General features: G+C 40.2%; 1 protein-coding gene across 1 annotated transcript; it reads right to left on the minus strand.

Moving 5' to 3' along the window:
- Nucleotides 1-5,289: 5,289 nt before the first annotated feature.
- LOC101478276 (uncharacterized) lies at nucleotides 5,290-18,776 on the minus strand. Its single transcript, XM_076890525.1, has 19 exons — nucleotides 18,194-18,776; nucleotides 17,252-17,403; nucleotides 16,376-16,529; nucleotides 15,995-16,187; nucleotides 15,459-15,553; nucleotides 15,115-15,301; nucleotides 14,772-14,869; nucleotides 14,467-14,620; nucleotides 14,265-14,383; nucleotides 12,880-13,047; nucleotides 12,359-12,472; nucleotides 11,888-11,934; nucleotides 11,520-11,634; nucleotides 9,644-10,691; nucleotides 9,380-9,534; nucleotides 8,780-8,833; nucleotides 8,572-8,641; nucleotides 8,281-8,482; nucleotides 5,290-7,010 (listed from the first exon to the last, which is right to left on the minus strand). The coding sequence occupies exons 1-19, from the start codon at nucleotides 18,336-18,338 to the stop codon at nucleotides 6,519-6,521; spliced, it is 3,762 nt and encodes a 1,253-aa protein (XP_076746640.1). The 5' UTR covers nucleotides 18,339-18,776; the 3' UTR covers nucleotides 5,290-6,518.
- Between the last annotated feature and the right edge of the window lie 314 nt (nucleotides 18,777-19,090).

Consider the following 19,090-nt stretch of genomic DNA (forward strand, 5'->3'; position numbering starts at 1 on the left):
ATATTATGCCTCCAAGAAGCCAGACTTTCTTGTATCATTTTGAAACAGAAAACCTTGAGGTTAGGTGGGGTTTTTTTGTTTTTTTGCTGAAAGCTTAACACTGACCTATGAACCATTCAAGCATAAAAAAGGAACCGAACCCAAACGATGAAACAGTTTTGTGTCATATACATACTTATACATAGCAGACAACTCAGCAAAGAAACAATTTTAAATGGTATCTTCAGGCACTTCATTATTAGCAGCCCAATACCATTTCATTGCATAAAATCTTTGGATTTTTCCCAAAGGACTATTGCCTGAAAACTTGCGAAGTCTCCCAAATGAAGGACAAAGGAAAAAAACAGCAGGCCTAAAAACATATATAGCAGATTAACAGTTTAAAATAGTCTTTAAAAATGAAAAAAACTAAATCTAGCAAAGACCTGACACCCGAGAGATGCACCTGGCCCTGCAGTCTATCCATCAGACTGAAAATCACCAACAGTAGGTCAACTGCAATCACGTGAGTCATTAAGGGTCACAGCAGCAGCCAACGTGTCATGAAAAGAGGCAAAGACATTCACTTTGCCACTTTAACCAGAGAGAAACAGATTAACAGATGATCAACAGTCTTGTTCCCTGTGTGGCTGATTTCTCAGCGAAACCCAGGTGGATAGATAACTTGGAGAATGAGAAACAAGGGAAAGAAGTTAAACACAGATGAAGACAATTGGGACAATCACAAAGGAGGAAGTAAAACTAACACAGAGCATCAAAGTGAAGTATTAAAACATGAAGCTTAACACAGACTCACTGAGATAGAACAGGAGGACAGTAAAACTGATACAGAAAGACAGAAGGAAGAAGGGGCTGCATATTCCACAGAAACGAAATCATGACTCAAATATGTAATCCTTCAAAAAACTAGAATCAACCAAAAATCTCAATCCTAGCAATAATTTAAAATTAAAATGATTCCAACAGCAGTAAAATCAAACAGAAGTCAAAACATAACGATAATAAACACATCTAAAGCTTCGATGAACATACCACAAAACCCCTCATGACATTGCAGTAACACATTACAAGTTGCTACTGTCTAAATGAGCTTTTAAGTTGCAGTCTTGCATGCTATCGCCACAGGTCTAAGGTGTTCTGTTTGCACACGATGGCTGACAGGATGCAGAGGGTAGCGTCTCGTCTTGTGAGAAACGTACTTCCACTCTGCTGTGGTTTTTACCCCATAAAAGGTGGCCAGAGTTACTTCTGTTTCATGTGTGAATTTAGTGGTTAGATTTAAAAGTTCTTTGCTTTGAGAAAAGAACTGCTGTATCATAACAGTACCCAAGCTGAATAACTGAGCAATAACTGAGGTTCAAACAATATGATAAATAATTATAAATAGTTATTTATATTACTATAACTAACACTGAATTCAAAGTTATTTATAGTAATAGGACGCTGCTACTTCTGTGTATCAACCTGAACTTACTGAATGAAAAGCTCCATACTGGCTTATGTAACCTTTCAGACATGCTGTATTTTTCCACACAGAGTATTACTTTGATGGTACTTTTAACATGTCATATGGTTAGATTTCTCTAGAGTGAACAGCTGCTTAACAATTAACGATTTATTTATATTAGATAGGATATTTCTGTATATATATCTTCTGTAAGCTCGATTCCACCACCTGGCCGGGGCCTTTCTGTGGGGAGTTTGCAGGTTCTCCACGTGTTTGCGTGGGTTCTCGCCTGCTTCCTCCCACAGTCCAAAGACCTGCAGTTAGTGAGGTTAGGTTAATTGGTAATTCTAAAGCAGCAATAGGTGTGGATGTACATCTCTCTATGTGTTAGCCTTGCGACAGGCTGGCGACCTGTCCAGGGTGTACCCTGCCTCTCGCTTTCTGGTAGCTGGGACAGGCTCCAGCCCCACCCTGTGACCCTGACAAGGATAAGCAGAAGAGGCTGGATGGATGGATATTTTCTGTATATTATTATTGCTAGCACATGCCCATACTACATTAGTGTTGGGCCTTTTTGCACTGATGAATAGGAGCGGTAGATTTTAATAATATGCTTTTAAAAATTTGCCCATTGATGACATAAATTAGATGTGGATATAAAGGAGATGTTTTTGTCGTAAAATGAAAATAGTACAATACGTACAATAAGGTGTTAAAGGTGCATAAAGGCTAAAAACAAGTCGTTTTCATCTGTTGTTAGGTGGCTGCAGGGCAATGAGATGACATCATAATACAGCATGCATAATTCAACTTCTGTGAATACAAATTAAATGTTACTGTCACGAAATAATAATAGTATAAAGCATAAATGCTTAATACTGATCATTTTTCCTCATTGTTGATTGGCTGCGAGGCAACATTTTGATGTCATACTGCCTGCAATAGATAAGAACCTTCAGGGGTCTTTTTGGATGTACTTTTGGTTACTCCAGTCCTGACCCTGTGGGATGAGTTAGCTATCAAAGACACACAGATTTTATTTATTATAACAAGATCAGAAAAGATTTTGTTAACCAGTTTAAAAATCAAATTTCACATATAAAAATCATGAATATTTTACAGGTTAAGCTATAAGGATCGAGGCTTGTTTTTAATCATCTTGGTTTGGCAGCTCCTTTGATCACTGTTGAAAGTTATTGATTCTATAAAAATTGCAGCATATATCTAAAGTCACTTTTTTGTATGGTTTTTCATATACAATCATTGTTCACTACGAAGAGGGAAGAATTGAGGCTTGATTAGCACTGTGTTGCTGCAACAAGGTGGCAGAGATCCTCAGTGGCCATTGTTGCGTCGCTGTCTCCAAGATCATCATCTCACGACCCAACCAGAAACCGTGGATTACTGCGGAAGTGCGTGCACTTCTAAGGACCCGAGACTCTGCCTTCAAAGAGGGAGATAAGGTGGCGCTTAGAAGAGCGAGGGCTGAACTTTCTCGGGCCATCAGAGAGGCGAAGCGCGCACACGCCCAGAGAATCCACAACCACTTTAAGGACAGCGGCGACACACGACGCATGTGGCAGGGCTTACAAGCCATCGCTAACTACAGGACGACACCACCTGCCTGTGACAGTGACGGCTCCCTCCCAGATGTGCTTAACAACTTCTATGCTCGGTTCGACAGGCAGAACGACGTGGCGGCGAGGAAGACCACCCCTCCTCCGAACGACCAGGTCCTGTGTCTCACTACAGCTGAGGTGAGGAAAACTCTACACAGAGTCAATCCACGTAAAGCTGCTGGACCAGACAACATCCCAGGCAGAGTGCTCAGAGAATGTGCTGATCAGCTGGCAAATGTTCTCACCGACATCTTCAACATCTCTCTGAGCAGTGCCGTTGTCCCCACGTGCTTCAAGGCCACCACCATCGTCCCCGTGCCCAAGAAGTCTTCTGTGTCCTGTCTCAATGACTACCGCCCTATCGCACTTACACCCACCATCATGAAGTGCTTCGAACGGCTCGTCATGAGACACATCAAGACCCTGCTGCCCCCCTCACTGGACCCAATGCAATTTGCATACCGCCATAACCGCTCAACGGACGACGCCATCTCCACTGCACTCCATCTTGCCCTGACACACTTGGACAAGAAGGACTCACACGTCCGAATGCTGTACATAGATTTCAGCTCAGCATTTAACACGATCATCCCCCAACAACTGATCGGAAAGCTGAGCCTGTTAGGCCTGAACACCTCCCTCTGCAACTGGATCCTGGACTTTCTGACCGGAAGGCCTCAGTCAGTACGGATCGGGAACTGCACCTCCAGCACCACCACACTGAGCACTGGGGCCCCACAAGGCTGTGTGCTCAGTCCTCTGCTGTTCACACTGCTGACTCATGACTGTGTAGCAACACACAGTTCAAATCACATCATTAAATTCGCTGATGACACGACCGTGGTGGGTCTCATTAGCAAGAACGACGAGTCAGCGTACAGAGAGGAAGTGCAGAGACTAACGGACTGGTGTAAGGACAACAACCTGTCTCTGAATGTTGACAAGACAAAAGAGATGGTTGTTGACTTTAGGAGGACACGAGGCGACCACTCACCGCTGAGCATCAACGGCTCCTCTGTGGAGATCGTTGACAGCACCAAATTCCTGGGTGTACACCTGGAGAAGGACCTCGGCTGGTCCCTCAACACCAGCTCCCTGCACAAGAAAGCCCAACAGCGTCTCTTCTTTCTGAGAAGACTGAGAAAGGCCCGGCTTCCACCACCGATCCTGACCACCTTCTATAGAGGAACTATTGAGAGCATCCTGAGCGGCTGCATCACTGTCTGGTTTGGGAGCTGTGCCATATCAGACCGCAAGACCCTACAGCGGATAGTGGGAACAGCAGAGAAGATCATCGGGGTCTCTCTACCCTCTATTGAGGACATCTACACCACACGCTGCATTCGCAAAGCCACCAGCATTGTGGCTGATCGGACACACCCCTCTCACACACTCTTTACACTCCTGCCATCTGGAAAAAGGTACCGAAGCATTCGGGCACGCACATCCAGACTGTGCAACAGCTTTTTTCCACAAGCCATCCGTCTCCTCAGCAAAAAGGGACTGACTGATAAACACGCACACACACACATACACTAACATTATCACTCAGCTTAACTCAAATACCTCAAAACATTGAGACTGGACTGACTAACCAACACAAAGCGCAAACACACTGACCTACACCACCAAACCATCGCACACACCAACCTGTAAATGCTCTTTTGCACAATATTATTACTAGATATTTTTTTTTTTTTTTTTTTTTTTTGCACTAACTTGTCTTGTAGCACCTTGGTTCCTGGAGGAATGTTGTTTCGCCTCACTGTGTATTTTTAAACTGTATATGGTTGAAGTGACAATAAAGTTGAACTTGGACTTGAACTTGGACTTGGACTTGAAGACCAGAAAATTGCACCACACAGTCTGTCTCAAGAAGTTTCTTAACTGTGTTGAATCTGTTGACTTTGTGGATCTTCCCTTTTCCTTTTTTTTTTTTAAATAATTTTTCGTCTTCTCCCTCATGCTCTTTATAATGTGTCTTTTCATATTTTTTTTAACAATGTATTTGCATGTTTTTCTTTTTCTGTTGCCCTTTAAGCATAATTTTTTACCTAAACAGTTCCAGATAAACTTTGAATGACTACTGTCTCCTTGCCGAAAGATATGAAAACAATATCATGGTGTGCAGAAAGCTTCTTGCTAGCATCTTGTCAGAGTGGACACACAGTGCATACAGGATATGGACTCATGAAGCACATGGTGACAGTTACAGCGTTTTAATAAAGTAATGCAACTAACATTTTAACAGCATGAAGGTGCTCCTCCAGTGTAACTATTTTTGGTGTACTGCCTACATGTTCACTGACATACCAGTTACCATCCTTTGGTTTCAAAAAGGTGTAACAGTCAACCTCAACATAATGATGAGTCATGAACCAAAACAGGTTTGCAGGACTGGATCACAAAAAAATTGCAAAGCATGTATCCTTGGCTGTTTAACAGAAAAAGACACAAATTACAGTATTTTTACTCAAACTACCCTACATCCATTTAGGCCTGTAAAACAGATAAATTCATACTACATATACATTTTCTCTTTCAGGGTTAAAGAACAAAACAAAACAACCTGACAGTAAACGTAGCCAATTAAGTATAACACATAAATTGTGCCCTAAAGCTAATAAATACATATATTAAGAAAAACAATGTGAATGCTAATACTGAATATTTGCTTCCTTAGTCAGCTGTTTTACATTCATTTTGGGAAATGTATTTGTATTCCTTGGCAAAAAGTGTGCATGAGGATTCCACTCATGCATCAAGTATGCAGCTAAAGCCAAGAAAACATTAGCACTGTTTGATTATGACAACTAGAAACTGGGAAATCTGCTAACACTTACCTCTACTCGTCAATATTTAACAGATTTAATCTAGGTGTGTTAAATCCTTGCACAAACATAAAAAACTGTTTTGCACAATTGCTATGAATAGCACCTGTGACACTGCACAGATGTGTAAGGTGAACTGATAAACTGGGGTTTCATCAGCAACTACTGATGATGGCACATCATTATCTATAGCAAGTTTAGCTGGCCTTTCTGCTGGTTCTAGTTTCATACTTAATGGCAAAGAGAACTGAGTTATTATAATGTGTTCTTTTGCAAATTACTCAGGTGTCATATTACTTTGTCTTTTGCTGCAACTTTCCTCACTTTGTCACTTGCGGCATTTTCACACCTATAGGTGTTTGACTCTGGTCTGCATCACTTTTTTTCACATTTGTTTTTTTTTTTTTCACACAGAAAAAATCTCTAAATGAACTCCAAGAGAAATATAATATTCTGCTTATCACCACTGGTGTAAAACACTCTTAAATGTGATTTGGATCAGCTAGACAGCCCGTTAGTAATCTATGCATTCCTATCTCCACACCATCAAGCTAGCCAAAGCTTTGTTCCCATTTCACTTAATGTGTGCCAGCACTGAAGATGATTTGTCCTATAATGTAGCTATTTACACTGATGCAGCCTGGAAGCTGACTGATCATCCTCCTGGCTGTTAGCTAACGTGGGGCTAAAAAGAGGTGCAGTCACTGCTGAGGAGTTTGAAACTGAATTAATGTGAGTACTAGTCCCTACTGCCATTGGAGCAGTAGCTGCAGGGTAAAAATGGACATCAACAGCTACTGTGGTGAGGCCCACAGAGACGTTGTGAGACAGCAACAGTGGAGGGTTGCCATGTGAAATGCTGAGACTGTGGTGGATAGGTGCAACGCATGGCTCAGCACTCTGCAGTGTTAAAGAAGAGTGCACGCTTTCCTCCCGCCTGGATGGTGGTGATGGGGAAGGAGAACGGGAGATTAAGGGTGAGGGAGGAGGCAACGTGTCCTGGCATGGGCTTTGGTTGTCTCCTCTGTTACTGGTCCAATCCTCAGTACAGTGCACCTGAATGCTGGGCTGGGACAAACTGCACCCTTTCTCCTCCTCCAGAGAAGGATCAATCTGAAAGTAGAGAGGATTTGTTAATAATAACATAGGGAAAAATGTTTAAAATGCAGTGAAATCATTACACTGTTGCCACATTGTTATCTTTAAAGACAACTCTGATGATTGAGCATTTTATTACTATAAGGCTGTTGGTTTAGTCCTTGCATGTGCCAGTTTAAATTAAATGGAGACATCAGCACTGTTTTCAGTGCAGTACTTTTTTTTATTATCTTAATGGTTTGTTCTTTTTATTAAACTGTGCAAACTGTGACCGTTTGTACACTTATATAGGGTTTTAGCTCCCCCTATAGGTTATATAGTATGCCACAGTTGTTAGTTAAATAAACGAAGCTGGATATGCTGTTTTCATAACTAAATATAATAATTTCTAATATTTATCATTAACAGTGTGACCCATCCAACCATCCTCTTCCAGTTATCCAGGCTGGATGGAGTGGGTTGAGATGAGTTTCAGGGGTGATTTGTGACAGAAGGATCGCAGCAAGAGGCAGCAATCAGGTTTTTATCTTCTATGTAAAGCATATGTGCTATTTAAATAAAATTATCATTGCCAAGAGGGAAAGCACTGACAAAAAGACAAGAGGCAGAGCGAGAGGTGGTAGACGTGAAGATGCTCAAATTTTGACTGAGAGTTACCAGGACAAAATTTGAAATGAGTATATTGGAGGGACAGCTCAGGTTGACCAGTTTGGAGACAAAGTTAGAGAGGGTAGGGTGAGATAGTTTGGATATGTGCAGAGGAGGGATAGTCAATATAGTAAGCAAAATATGTTAGTATTTTATGTTAATATGGAGCTGTCAGGCAGGAAGAAAAGGGGAAGACCCTAGAGAAAATTCATGGAGGTAGTGAAAGAGGACATAAAGAAGGTTGGAGGATGTAAGGGATGGGCTGAGATAGAGGCAGATGATCTGCTGTGTTGACCGCCTAAGAAGTCCAAAGAAGAAGAAGAATCATCAGTGGTTGTTCTGGACCCTATCCCAGCTGTCACAGGGTGAGAGGTGGGGCACACCTTGGATAGGTCACTAGTCTATCTAGTCTATCAGAAGGCCGGAGAACATGCACACTCCAAGATCCACACAGAAAGGCTGTTGCTGTGGCTCGGTGGATTCAATCCCAGGACCTTCTTGCTGTGGGACAATGGTGCTGACCACCATACTATTGGGTTGCCTCAATAAATTTGTAACTTTCTTAACTTCCCCTTAAACACGGATAAAAATGTCTGGATACATTTTTTTATGGTAAAGTGTTTCTGTGTTACCAGACCTTGATGTCAAGAATAGGCTCAGGGTACGTCTCTACAGTGACTGAGTGGTTGTCCAGAGAGCGCTGGGTATCCTCTTGTAGTTCATCAAACGTGCTCTCCATCTGCACCGTAACCAAGCTGGGCCCTGGGGGTCTGGCTCTGGTTTCTGATGTGTTGGGGCTCTGTTCAATCACTGCAACACAGTCGTCATCTTCAAACGCTCTGCATAAGACATACAACACTTGGTATTAGAATGCAGAAAGATGGGTTGTGAAGGATAATTTATTTTTCTATTCTGAGAAGTAGAGTACCTGTTTTCATACGTACGTCCTGCTGCTCGACGTTCAGCATGTCGTATGGGAACACCTAAATTCCTCTGAGCTGTCAAAGACATGTAATGTGGTTTTGACGTAATAATAAAAAGTAACATTTGGGTTAAAATGCTCTACATATGTGCTTTCTGGTAGAGTGACACAAGTGGATCAATTACCTGTTTAAAATAAAGCTAATTTAGCTTACCTTGGCAAAAAGATATAAGAGGTAACCAGACTGTGTTCAGTGTTAAAAATTCATCTGAAAGCACATGTAGAGCTCAGTTATTATTATGTTATATCATTTTTGTTTGAGCCAAGTATATATGGAAAACCTGCAGTTCTTTAAATGGCCACTTGAGGGTGGCTCTTTAAGCGAGTTAATTCATAAACAAGTCAATGTTAAAATGTCCAATGTATTGAAAGTCAAAATACAAATGTTCACTTCCTAAGTAAATTTAAACTATAAACTAAATTATAGTTTAATTTTACTAGCCAAACCTAGCACTCTAATACACAGTTAATTACAACTTGTTACACTAGCACCTCACTTGCTAGCCAGTGCAGTGTTGGTTAATAACTTTCTATCAATTCCATCAAGATCCATCCTCTTTCACTTATCCAATGCAGGGTCGAGGGTGGGCTGGAGTCTATCCCAGCTACCATAGGGTGAGAGGTGGGGTACTCCCTGGACAGATCACCAGACTGTCGCAGCCTCACCACCCCAATCATTTCGATTTTGCCAAAATATGGTCATGATTTTAGGAAAACCAAGACACTAGCATTTCATGCAGGGCGGATTGCTGACCTGCTCGGCTTGTTGGTGCGGGTTCATTCTTTTGTACCACAGAATAGAAGGTAACAGTGATAAAGATGAAAGCCAAAGATACACCCACTCCCACCACAATGGGGATGTCATGTTTTTCCAGCACAGGCAGCCATGATGGTGATTGCTGCTTCACTCTGAAATGGAGAAGATAGTGACTTATTGATGTTTTATTACTTTTGTTCCCTAAATGTAATAAACTCAGGTGAAATATTTATCAATCTATCATATTTTTATTTTGCCTACCTGGGATCATTGCTAGTCATGGGTGACTGGGAAGTGTTCCTTTTCAACCAGTCTGTGAGCTCTGGCTGAACTGGATGACTTTCATGAGTAGTATTCAGCCAATGTGACCTGTTGACCTGTTGGACTACCTCAGCGTCTAACAATGAAGGATGGAGTGACTGATCTGAAGGGCGGATGGTGGAGAATGGAAGCTGTGAATTTTGTGTTGGAGATGATTCAGGTTGGGTTTGAGAAAGTTTGGAACTGGCTGAAGGTGTTGTTGTTGAAAGATGAATTTCGGATATTGGAGGCGTGGGGATTAAAGAAGATGGAAGTTCTGTTGAAGGCAGATTATACTGAATTGTAGAAAGCTCAAGATGAAACTTTGGTAAAAAACTTAAGGTAGAGGAGTGTTGAGGATCAGTTTGAGTTGTTTGTGAGAGGGTTGGTGAAGGTTGCAAAGGCTGAAATGATGATGTTTTGTAGGCAACTGTCAGGGTGACTGAATCGGAGTGTCTCATCTTAGCGTGGGTAACAGGATTTGGTGTTGGAGTTGCCATGAAGGGGTCCAATTTTAGAAAGCCAAAAGGTCCAGTAACACGTAGCTGAGATGGTTGCTGAGTTACTGATGTCTCTGCAATTTGATTAACTTGAGGCACAGAATGGTCCTGAGAACTGGGCACTATAAACAACTTGTTACTGGCTGAATGCTGAAATTTTGATGGCATTTGTCTCAAATGGGATCGACTTTCACTGAATGAATGCTGAAGGGTTTCGACCAACACTCCACTGGTTACTTCAGGTGCCAGGCTCTGTGTTGCAGCTGGTTCACTGTGTGAAATAAAATGTGGTTTAATGGTCATTGGTACTTGGGTGTGTAGAGCTTCTGATTGGAGGTTCAGGTGAAGAGGAGGCTTGATCTGACTGAGTAACGACTGGGTAGAATTGGTTGTTGGCTGTTTCAAATGGTGATGTAAAACATGGGCAAGGGTCCTCAATGGCATATCTAGCTCAGCCCCGGCTTTTCTTAAAAATGTTGGAAGTGTAGTTGCACTGACTGGGTTGGTACCTGTAAATATTAAAAAAAGAGTTTGTGCTTTATTTTCTTTAATATATCCTAAACAATTTTATGTTGTGTGTTATTATTATGTGTCATTCAGAGGAAAAAAAAATCTGATTTCATCTGAAGGGATCCAGCCATACAAAATGTAAGCAGTTCGATTAGTAACGTGCGCACCAGAATAATGCCTCTCATAATTGTTGCTTTACATTTATATTTACTAATATTTCTTGTAACTGAATCATAAAGTAGCATTAACATAACACAGACACAAAAATATGATTTATTACTTTTTTAAACAAAATATTTCCATGTCAATTTTGAAATCTGAGCAGAAAAAACTCCTGCAGCTCTTATAGCAGGATTATTTGGCATTTAGCATTTTTTTTTTAGCTTTTGGATGTCCTGACACATCTTTTTTGTCTTGTGGCAATGGTAACAGACACAAAATTGAAATGATACCTTTATCCTGGAAAGTTTGTGAGAACTTCTGGTTACCCAACTTCTAACTCTACCATCGCCTGATCTGAATCCCTCTTTGTGACCAATTTTACCTAGCAACTGCCAGCAACTACTAAAAACTTCCAAAAACCACTCACCAGCTGATCTGGGAATACACATTTTTCCTTAGTGACCTGTGGTTGCCAGGGGTAGTCACTGACTGGTCTCTAGGCCTGTATGACTGAGACCTTACCACTGCTTTCAGCCATATTCATTTTACCTAATAACCTTATAGCACCGTGTTTTAGCCTGTTAACTTGTAACTATATATTTGTTATGTTGAATGACCTACACAACACATGACTGGAGCTAAGTATTTTTTTTTTAAATACATACATGTTGTCTCATTATGCTTTTCCTGTACATGTGGATAACGTGTTGTTTTAAAGCGCTGCTCGGCTACTGAGTCGCTCCACTTGGAAGCTGGACGTTGTTCATTATCGCTGGTGCTCTAAAAAATATTCAAAACACTGATTATTTTCAGAGGAGACACATTTAACACAGTCAAAAACGAATAAGTCCATACACCAAATAATAAACAGGGGTAAACAATGCATGACCATCACATGATCTGTGCAAAAAAATGCACTTAGAGAATTTGCAGCTTCTACACTGGAACTGCTTATGAAAATAAAACCAAGGTCTAGCAAAATGATTTGAGAACAAAATACATAAGCAAAGACTTCCACATCCTCAATACTCACAGCAGACAAAACCAGTCTTGTCCGTCTCCCTCTATCAGAAGGTCGATCTTCAGCATAAGACAAAGGATGACATGAAAGAGAATCAACAAGCAAAAGAAACTTGGGTATATGGGGTCAAAGAAGTATTTTGTTGTTTAAGTATGCACTGAACTTCACCCACTCTAAATGACCAGAAGACAGTTGCGAATTCCCCTGAGAGAAGTATCTGAGTGACCCACATTTATTATACTGATCCAAACATACACTGATAGTCATGAAAAACATCTCAATGTCCTGAAAAAACTAGTCTGACCCCTCACAAAGCCTTGATCTCAACACATTGGAGTCTGTCACTTCAATTAAATTGCCAAATTGTTCATACATTTTACATCTTCAGTTTTGTTCATAGAGCTTTACCATTGCATAATGCAGGTATGATTTTAGTAATATTGCCACTGAGAAGAAATAACACGAGGTGGTAAATCAACACACCTGTGATGATGAGGATCATCCGTTTCTGATGTCGTCCTGCTCGGTTCTCAGCAGTGCAGTAATACTCTCCTGCATCAGAGTACTGCACACTGGAAATATGCAGGGACCCATCTTCTGCAGGCCAGAAGACAAAACATTATAAAACACAAAGAGCTGAGATCTCACATACCGTTTAGAAATTAGAAAAAAAATTCCTGTATACTTCCATCTCTGCCGAGAATGCTACTTATTTTATATGCTGAAAACAACTCCAAATGATGGACCTGGTGATTAAAATAAATGTTGAGAAAGTTCAAGCTGCAGCAACACTTGTGGTATATAGAACAACTCTACTGCTTGACTGGATCTGTGGCCTTAATCAGGGTCATCAAACAATAAAGTTGTTCTATGTGTTACATTAACTTATTCAGATTTTATTCTCTTCTACATACCTATGAAGTAGGGGACGTTGTGCCTGAAACGGTTACTCTGTTTTCATGATGAAAAGTAATGCAGAATGACTCCAGACAAACTAGACTCACCATCTATGTGTCTGCCTTCGGTGGTACTGATAGGGGACTGTGGCTCTGTTCTGCCCCTCGTCCAGGTGTATGTGATAGGGAGAATCCCCATTGCTCTGCAGGGCAGGACCACTAAAGTCCCAATCGTGTAGGTCACCTGATCTTTAAAGACCACTATTAAAGGGCTCACTGGCCCAAGCAGAGGGGAAAATTGAAAAGACAATATCAAAAAAGTCACATAAAGCTCATAGATCATAGAAGTGCCTTAAAGAAATAACACATACAAGAACTGTTCCCCTATAAAGATTTTAGTAACTATGTAAAATTTTGAGGACACGGTATGTTCTGCTACCTGGACTATGACTCTTTAGAATTAGTTTATGAAACTAGCAATGTGTGCAGATGGCAAATAAAATGACAATTTCATTCAAATGGTCTGTTACTTTGATCACATTTGCAAGACTGGATTTCAAGGTGATCTCCATGTCCTTTAATTTCAAATTTGTAAGACGTTTGTACTACACAAGAAGAATTTCTCAGTTTCTTTCCTGTGTATAATTCAGTTCTTTTAGAAGGACCTTGGTTGCGAGCATGTACTTTTCTATAATAGCAACAGGTTTTTTCTTTTCTTTTCTTTAATGCATTTCAGCTTAATACCTATTAGATAATTATTCATGATTTTTCATTTTTGCAGCCTAGTTTTCCTGCACTCTCAAAACAACACAGTACAGCTGACATGTTAAAATGAATGATCACACACACTTGTTGATCTGCCAATGAGGACCACGCCCATGCTTTGATAATATTATGTACACTATATGAAGATACCTTATAGGGAATTACAAATTCACTGCAACTTAAAAGCAATATTAAATAGGGGCATAAAGCAGAGGGACAACAATCCCTTTGCCTTCCAGGCTAGGGTTTGCTTTATTTAGTACACTTATCAGTGGGTCAGACCAAACTCATATCTAAATCCTCACCTTCATTATGATCTAAAAGGTTTGCATTAACAAGAACATATCTGTCATCATACTTAGTATTGAACCAACCACAACATCTAAAGCAGGGGTAGGCAACTCCAGGCCTCGAGTGCCGGTATCCTGGAGGTTTTAGATTTGTCCATGATCCATCACAGCTGATTTAAAGGGCTAAATGACTCCTCAGCATTTCTTGAAGTTCTCCAGAGGTCTGTTAATGAACTAATCATTTGATTCATGTGTGTTAACCCAGGGTGGGATCTAAAACCTGCAGGACACCGGCACTCGAGGCCTGGAGTTGCCTACCCCTGATCTAAAGTGTATAAATGCTTAGTAAGTATCAGGCACATGCTCCTGACTTGACTTTGACTCGTCTATTGATCTGAGGAGTAAATACATTGCAAAACAGCAAGGTTTAAAATTTACCAGCAACTCTCAGGAGTGCTGTGCCATGGCTTTGTCCCAGTGTGTTGGATGCCTCGCACACATACACCCCCTCATCGTAGCTCCGGACTGACTGGATGTAGAGAGTGGCATTTCTCTGTCTGAATAGGAAACATGAAAGCTGCCATATATTATGAACTGCTTGTATACAAAATTTTCAAAAAGTCAGAACACTATAACTTACCCCAATGCAATTTTGCCTCCTGTCTGCTTGGTGTGGCCTCTTTTCATCCAGCTGATGGACGGTAAAGGGTGGCCAGACACCTGACATTCCAGCACCACCTGAGCACCCAAAGGCACCGTCAATACCTGGGGCCATAGCTTGACGGATGGAGGAGCTGCCAGGAAGGGAAAGCACTGTCTGGAATATTATTATGCACCTATACATGTATATATATATGTATATATACATATATATATATATATATATATATATATGTATATATACATTTCCAGTGAGATAGTAGGGAGGGCTGCCAGATGTCATACCCAAAACACTGAGTGTTGCTCGTCTCGAGGTAAGAAATCTTTGAAGATGGGTGTTTGAGGCCCTGCAGAAGTAGCTGCCACTATCGTGCTCCTGCACACTACAGAGAAAATTATGAAAAGGGTCAGCAGAGCTTTTAAAAACAAAAATCAGCTGCCTGGAGCTGTATTTACAGGCACAATTTTATAACTCTATGACTTCATGTTAAGCGCTAAACATACTGTAAACAATGCAAATTAACTAAACTTTTTTAAAAGTTTTGGCCCAACCAGTTTTAATTTATACACAATTTTTGTGTTATATTTAATTTATCTAGTCATATAATGAGGCATGAACAATAAAGACCTGTGGATGAAGAGGTCTCCACTGGGCAGCATTGTTACATTTTCAGTGGGAGTGAGAAGCCGGTTGTTTTTAAACCAGGACACCTGCGCTGCTGGTCTGCTGTACGGAGGCCTACAGGTTACCGTAACATTTTTGCCGCTCTTCACCGTTAGATTTGTGGGCTGCTGCACAAAACTCCAGTCCATTTCTGTAAACACAAAATGTAAATCACTAATAAGTTTGGACATCTGCTCTTATTGGATTTTGCTGATTTTTACAGCATGGAATCTGCTGAAGCAGAAACCTAAACGGTTTTAACAAGGCAATTCACTTGCTTGAGTTAAACAGTTCAGAGTTTACAATACCAGCTGGAAGTAGGAAGGCTGGCTGCGACCTGATTGTCTCTTTCTGGTTTGATGCTTCACAGTGATATGAGCCCTCATGCTCCTTGCTCACATTTCTGGAGAAGACAAACACAAAAAATATTTTAAATGTAATTTTAACATTTAGGGATTCTTTTTGATTTTGTTTGCTTTTTTTTTTTTTCTTAGCCAGTTTAGAAACCAGTTTAGAAACACTAATTAATATTTGAACTGTGGGAGGAAGCCAGAGTTCCTGGAGGGAATCCCCCAGTGGCAGATTCAAACACAACAGTCTTGTTGTGAGGCAACCCTGCAGGGAATACAGAATATTTACAGAAATGTCTTCTTTCTCTAAAACACCCAATCTTTATCCTTCCTCTTTAGCCTTCCTTCTTTTATGCACCAGTAAGAACCAGAAACTATTATAATTGTACCAGAAGAAAAAAGACAAAATCTTTGACTGTATCATCAACTGTCAACCACAGTTGGAGTTAAACAATAAAGAATTAATATTCCTGTTCTGCCATGCAGTGTTGGACCTGAATGTGAGCAGCTGTCCATTGTTTTGGAGGCTGAACGAGCCGGAGCAGTTCATCAGGAGGCACCCGTCTTTGAACCAGTGCACCATGGGAACAGGGAAGCCGAGAACACTGCAGTGCATGGAGACTTCAGTTCCTATAGCAACAGTGATGTTGTCAGGGCCCTGGATGAACTGCAGCCTCCGAGGGACCCCTGCAAGGCGGACAGTCACAGTAAGATACTAACCCTCTGCAAACACACACAAGTATGATAAATTAGTTTAGTTTTTTTTTTAATTAAAGCAGTATTTTTGTTAAAACCAGAGAGCTCAGGATTTATATATCTCCTGGATCAGCTGCAATTTGAAAATTTGTCAGTGTGAATTAAAGAAAAAGCCTCACCCTGCACAGTAAGTCTGGCTTGTCTGCTCTTCTTGCTGATGTTCAGTGAAGGATTGTGTGTGACACAAACGTAAACCCCTTCATCTTCTAATGTTACGTTGAAAAGATGAAGAGTGCCTGACGTTTTCTTCTGGTGCCCACCTCCATATTCACCCTGAGCAGGATGACACATACAGTATGGAAAATATGTCCAATATCAAAGTTAAAAGCAACAACGTGTATTTTTCTGTTTTATTTTTGCCCTGAGTGAAATAAAAAGTGTTTTTTCTCATGAGGCTTTCAGAGTCTCCTTGAGGTTTGTGAGTTCTTCAAATCAATTTCTATTTGTAAGGTTGCCCAGCATTTAAGTCAGCACTGTGTTCTGTGTACAAGCTCTGCAGACAGAAAATTTTGCACCTACAAAAAAATTGCTATAGCAGTTTCAGTAAATGCTGTTTTAAAAAAAAGAAAAAGAAAAATCAGGGTAATCAAACTCCTAATCAATTAGTTTTTTTATATAATGAAGACGCCCAAGAGAGAAACTACAGCCTGATCTGATTATAGTAGTTTCCAGCAGTGCAGGTGGATGCCTTACACATGAAATTTATGTCCAACCATCAAGTTGAGGCTCAAACCATGGCTTTAAAATTCACAAGAAAACTGTTAAAAACATGAATTTGAGAATGAAATTGGCCTTTCTTTAGCCTGGATTTCTCTAAACTGCAGAAGAAATGCAAAGTGTAAAAACTGTTCTCCACTCTATGCCTGATTATTGTCTTGGAGTCTAATGGAGACTGTTACTACATTAATATCTACCAGATATATTTACTGCTTTTTGTCCTACTCTGCAAGAAAGTAGTCTTTGATGCCCTTCTAAAATCTGAAGTTGTTTTTTACCTGAATCTGTCTACCTCTTGTGACCACCTTTCCATCTTTGAGCCATGTGATGCTTGCAGGAGGTGAACTCTCCCCTGATACACACCGGAGGAAAACTCCCTCTCCTTCTCTGACTGTCTGGTCCTGCGGACTGAAGAAAACATCCTCCAAACCTGGAACACACACGGTGTATCCATTCAGTGTGCTTTGAATATGTTACTCAATATTTTATCCAGCACTAGTGGAAGTATTCAAAATATTTACTTAAGTAAAAGTATTGATATCACAGATATGGTCAGGCGAATGTTAAACTAAAACTGTTAAGCCTTACACTGCATCATCAGTTTGATATAAATGATGTGTCCATGTTGTTTTGCAGGGGACACCAACTAATGGTTATTTTCTTACTTGAATAGTAATAAATTGCTAATTTGCTGATATATTTCTTCAATCAGCAAATACAGATGATAAAATGTGAGCAACTTATCAATTTTACCCACAGCTGATAGTATCACTGTTGCTGAACCAGAAGTTAAAGCTTTAGTTTATTAGTAATTTCAATATTTGAACAGGATGGTAAAGGCATCTTCTTTAAAAAACCGGAACTATTAGTACTAGTAGTAGTAGTTTTATTATTAGTATATACATTTAAGAGTATATTCTCATGAGAGAATATGTCAGTTGCATGATTGTTTCCTTTTTTGTTTAAAAGTTTAAAAGTCATTATAAATGTAGTGTAAAATAATCCTCTGGAAGAAGAATAAGTTTAAAGTGCCATAACAGGCTACAGCACAAGTACATCTAAGCTTTACTTAAGCACAGTGCTACCACATTTTAACATTTTAATAAAAAAAAAATTGTTATTTTTTTTTAATTTAGTGGCATTTTTATTGACCAACAACCCTTCTTTTGACTTTATCTCGTGGCCAAACTCAATAAAAACAAAAGAGTAGATGGACTCACCAAACTGGGATGAGACTGCCAAGCCAGACAGGATGAGTAAGCAAAGATGGGAAGTCATCTGTGGGAGCAAACAGATGGAGACACACACTTGCATCCTATTGCCGAGCTCCATGGGAGCCACTCGGAGACCATCCTGCAGCTTCATCCATGGTGTCAGCTGGAAGAGTGTGCACACATAAAGGAGCTCTTATTTCTCTTTACTTACTATCACTGATGGAGACTGCACATTTACTGGCAGCACTGAGGTGTGTGATCTTCATTTGGCAACAGACACGCTAAAAAGGATCTTCAAAGCATCTCTGCAGCAGAGGCGATGCATGCTGTGTATCGCGAACTGCAAAGGGTTAAGTTTAAGGAGGAGACAGAAGCAAAACGTGACTATAAACGGTTATGTTGTTCTGAAGGGGTTTTTATCAGCTCTGTAGTGCTGTTGTTAAGCTACATGCAGACACACAAGAAAGCAATCAAATAGGTTTTTATAACACAAAGTTATCAACCAGTAAAAAAATTTGGGGGGATGAGGGATGAGGTTCAGTTTGGATAAATATACTGACACAAAACTGAGTAAACCTACTCAGTTATATTAACATGGTGTAACTTTTATATTAATGTTGTCCTTTTGATTTAGTATTAAAATAATGACCCATTGTTAGACACAGTGGGTTAGCTCATACCCAAGACATCACTTACCATTAACAGGCAGTAGTACATAGCATCATATACTTCCAACTTTTAAATAACCAGAATATTTATTCATATTTTAAGGCAGTAATTCTCAGATTTTAAGTGTTCAATCTGATGTAAAAATATATGATAGTGTTCCAGAGATTCTCCACAGTGATATGACTTTTATTTTCATACACTACACACCACAGAGACTGAACCTGGTGTTGCATA

Source organism: Maylandia zebra, linkage group LG12, assembly GCF_041146795.1.
Source record: "Maylandia zebra isolate NMK-2024a linkage group LG12, Mzebra_GT3a, whole genome shotgun sequence".
In the NCBI taxonomy this organism is placed as follows: domain Eukaryota; kingdom Metazoa; phylum Chordata; class Actinopteri; order Cichliformes; family Cichlidae; genus Maylandia; species Maylandia zebra.

Coding starts and splice junctions, on each gene's coding strand:
- LOC101478276 (XM_076890525.1), bottom strand. CDS start 18,338: ATGAAGCTGCAGGATGGTCTCCGAGTGGCTCCCATGGAGCTCGGCAAT. Junction 8,642..8,779: donor TCTTATATCTTTTTGCCAAG/GTAAGCTAAATT, acceptor TGTCTTTGACAG/CTCAGAGGAATTTAGGTGTT. Junction 7,011..8,280: donor AGCCTATTCTTGACATCAAG/GTCTGGTAACAC, acceptor CTCTACTTTCAG/ATTGATCCTTCTCTGGAGGA.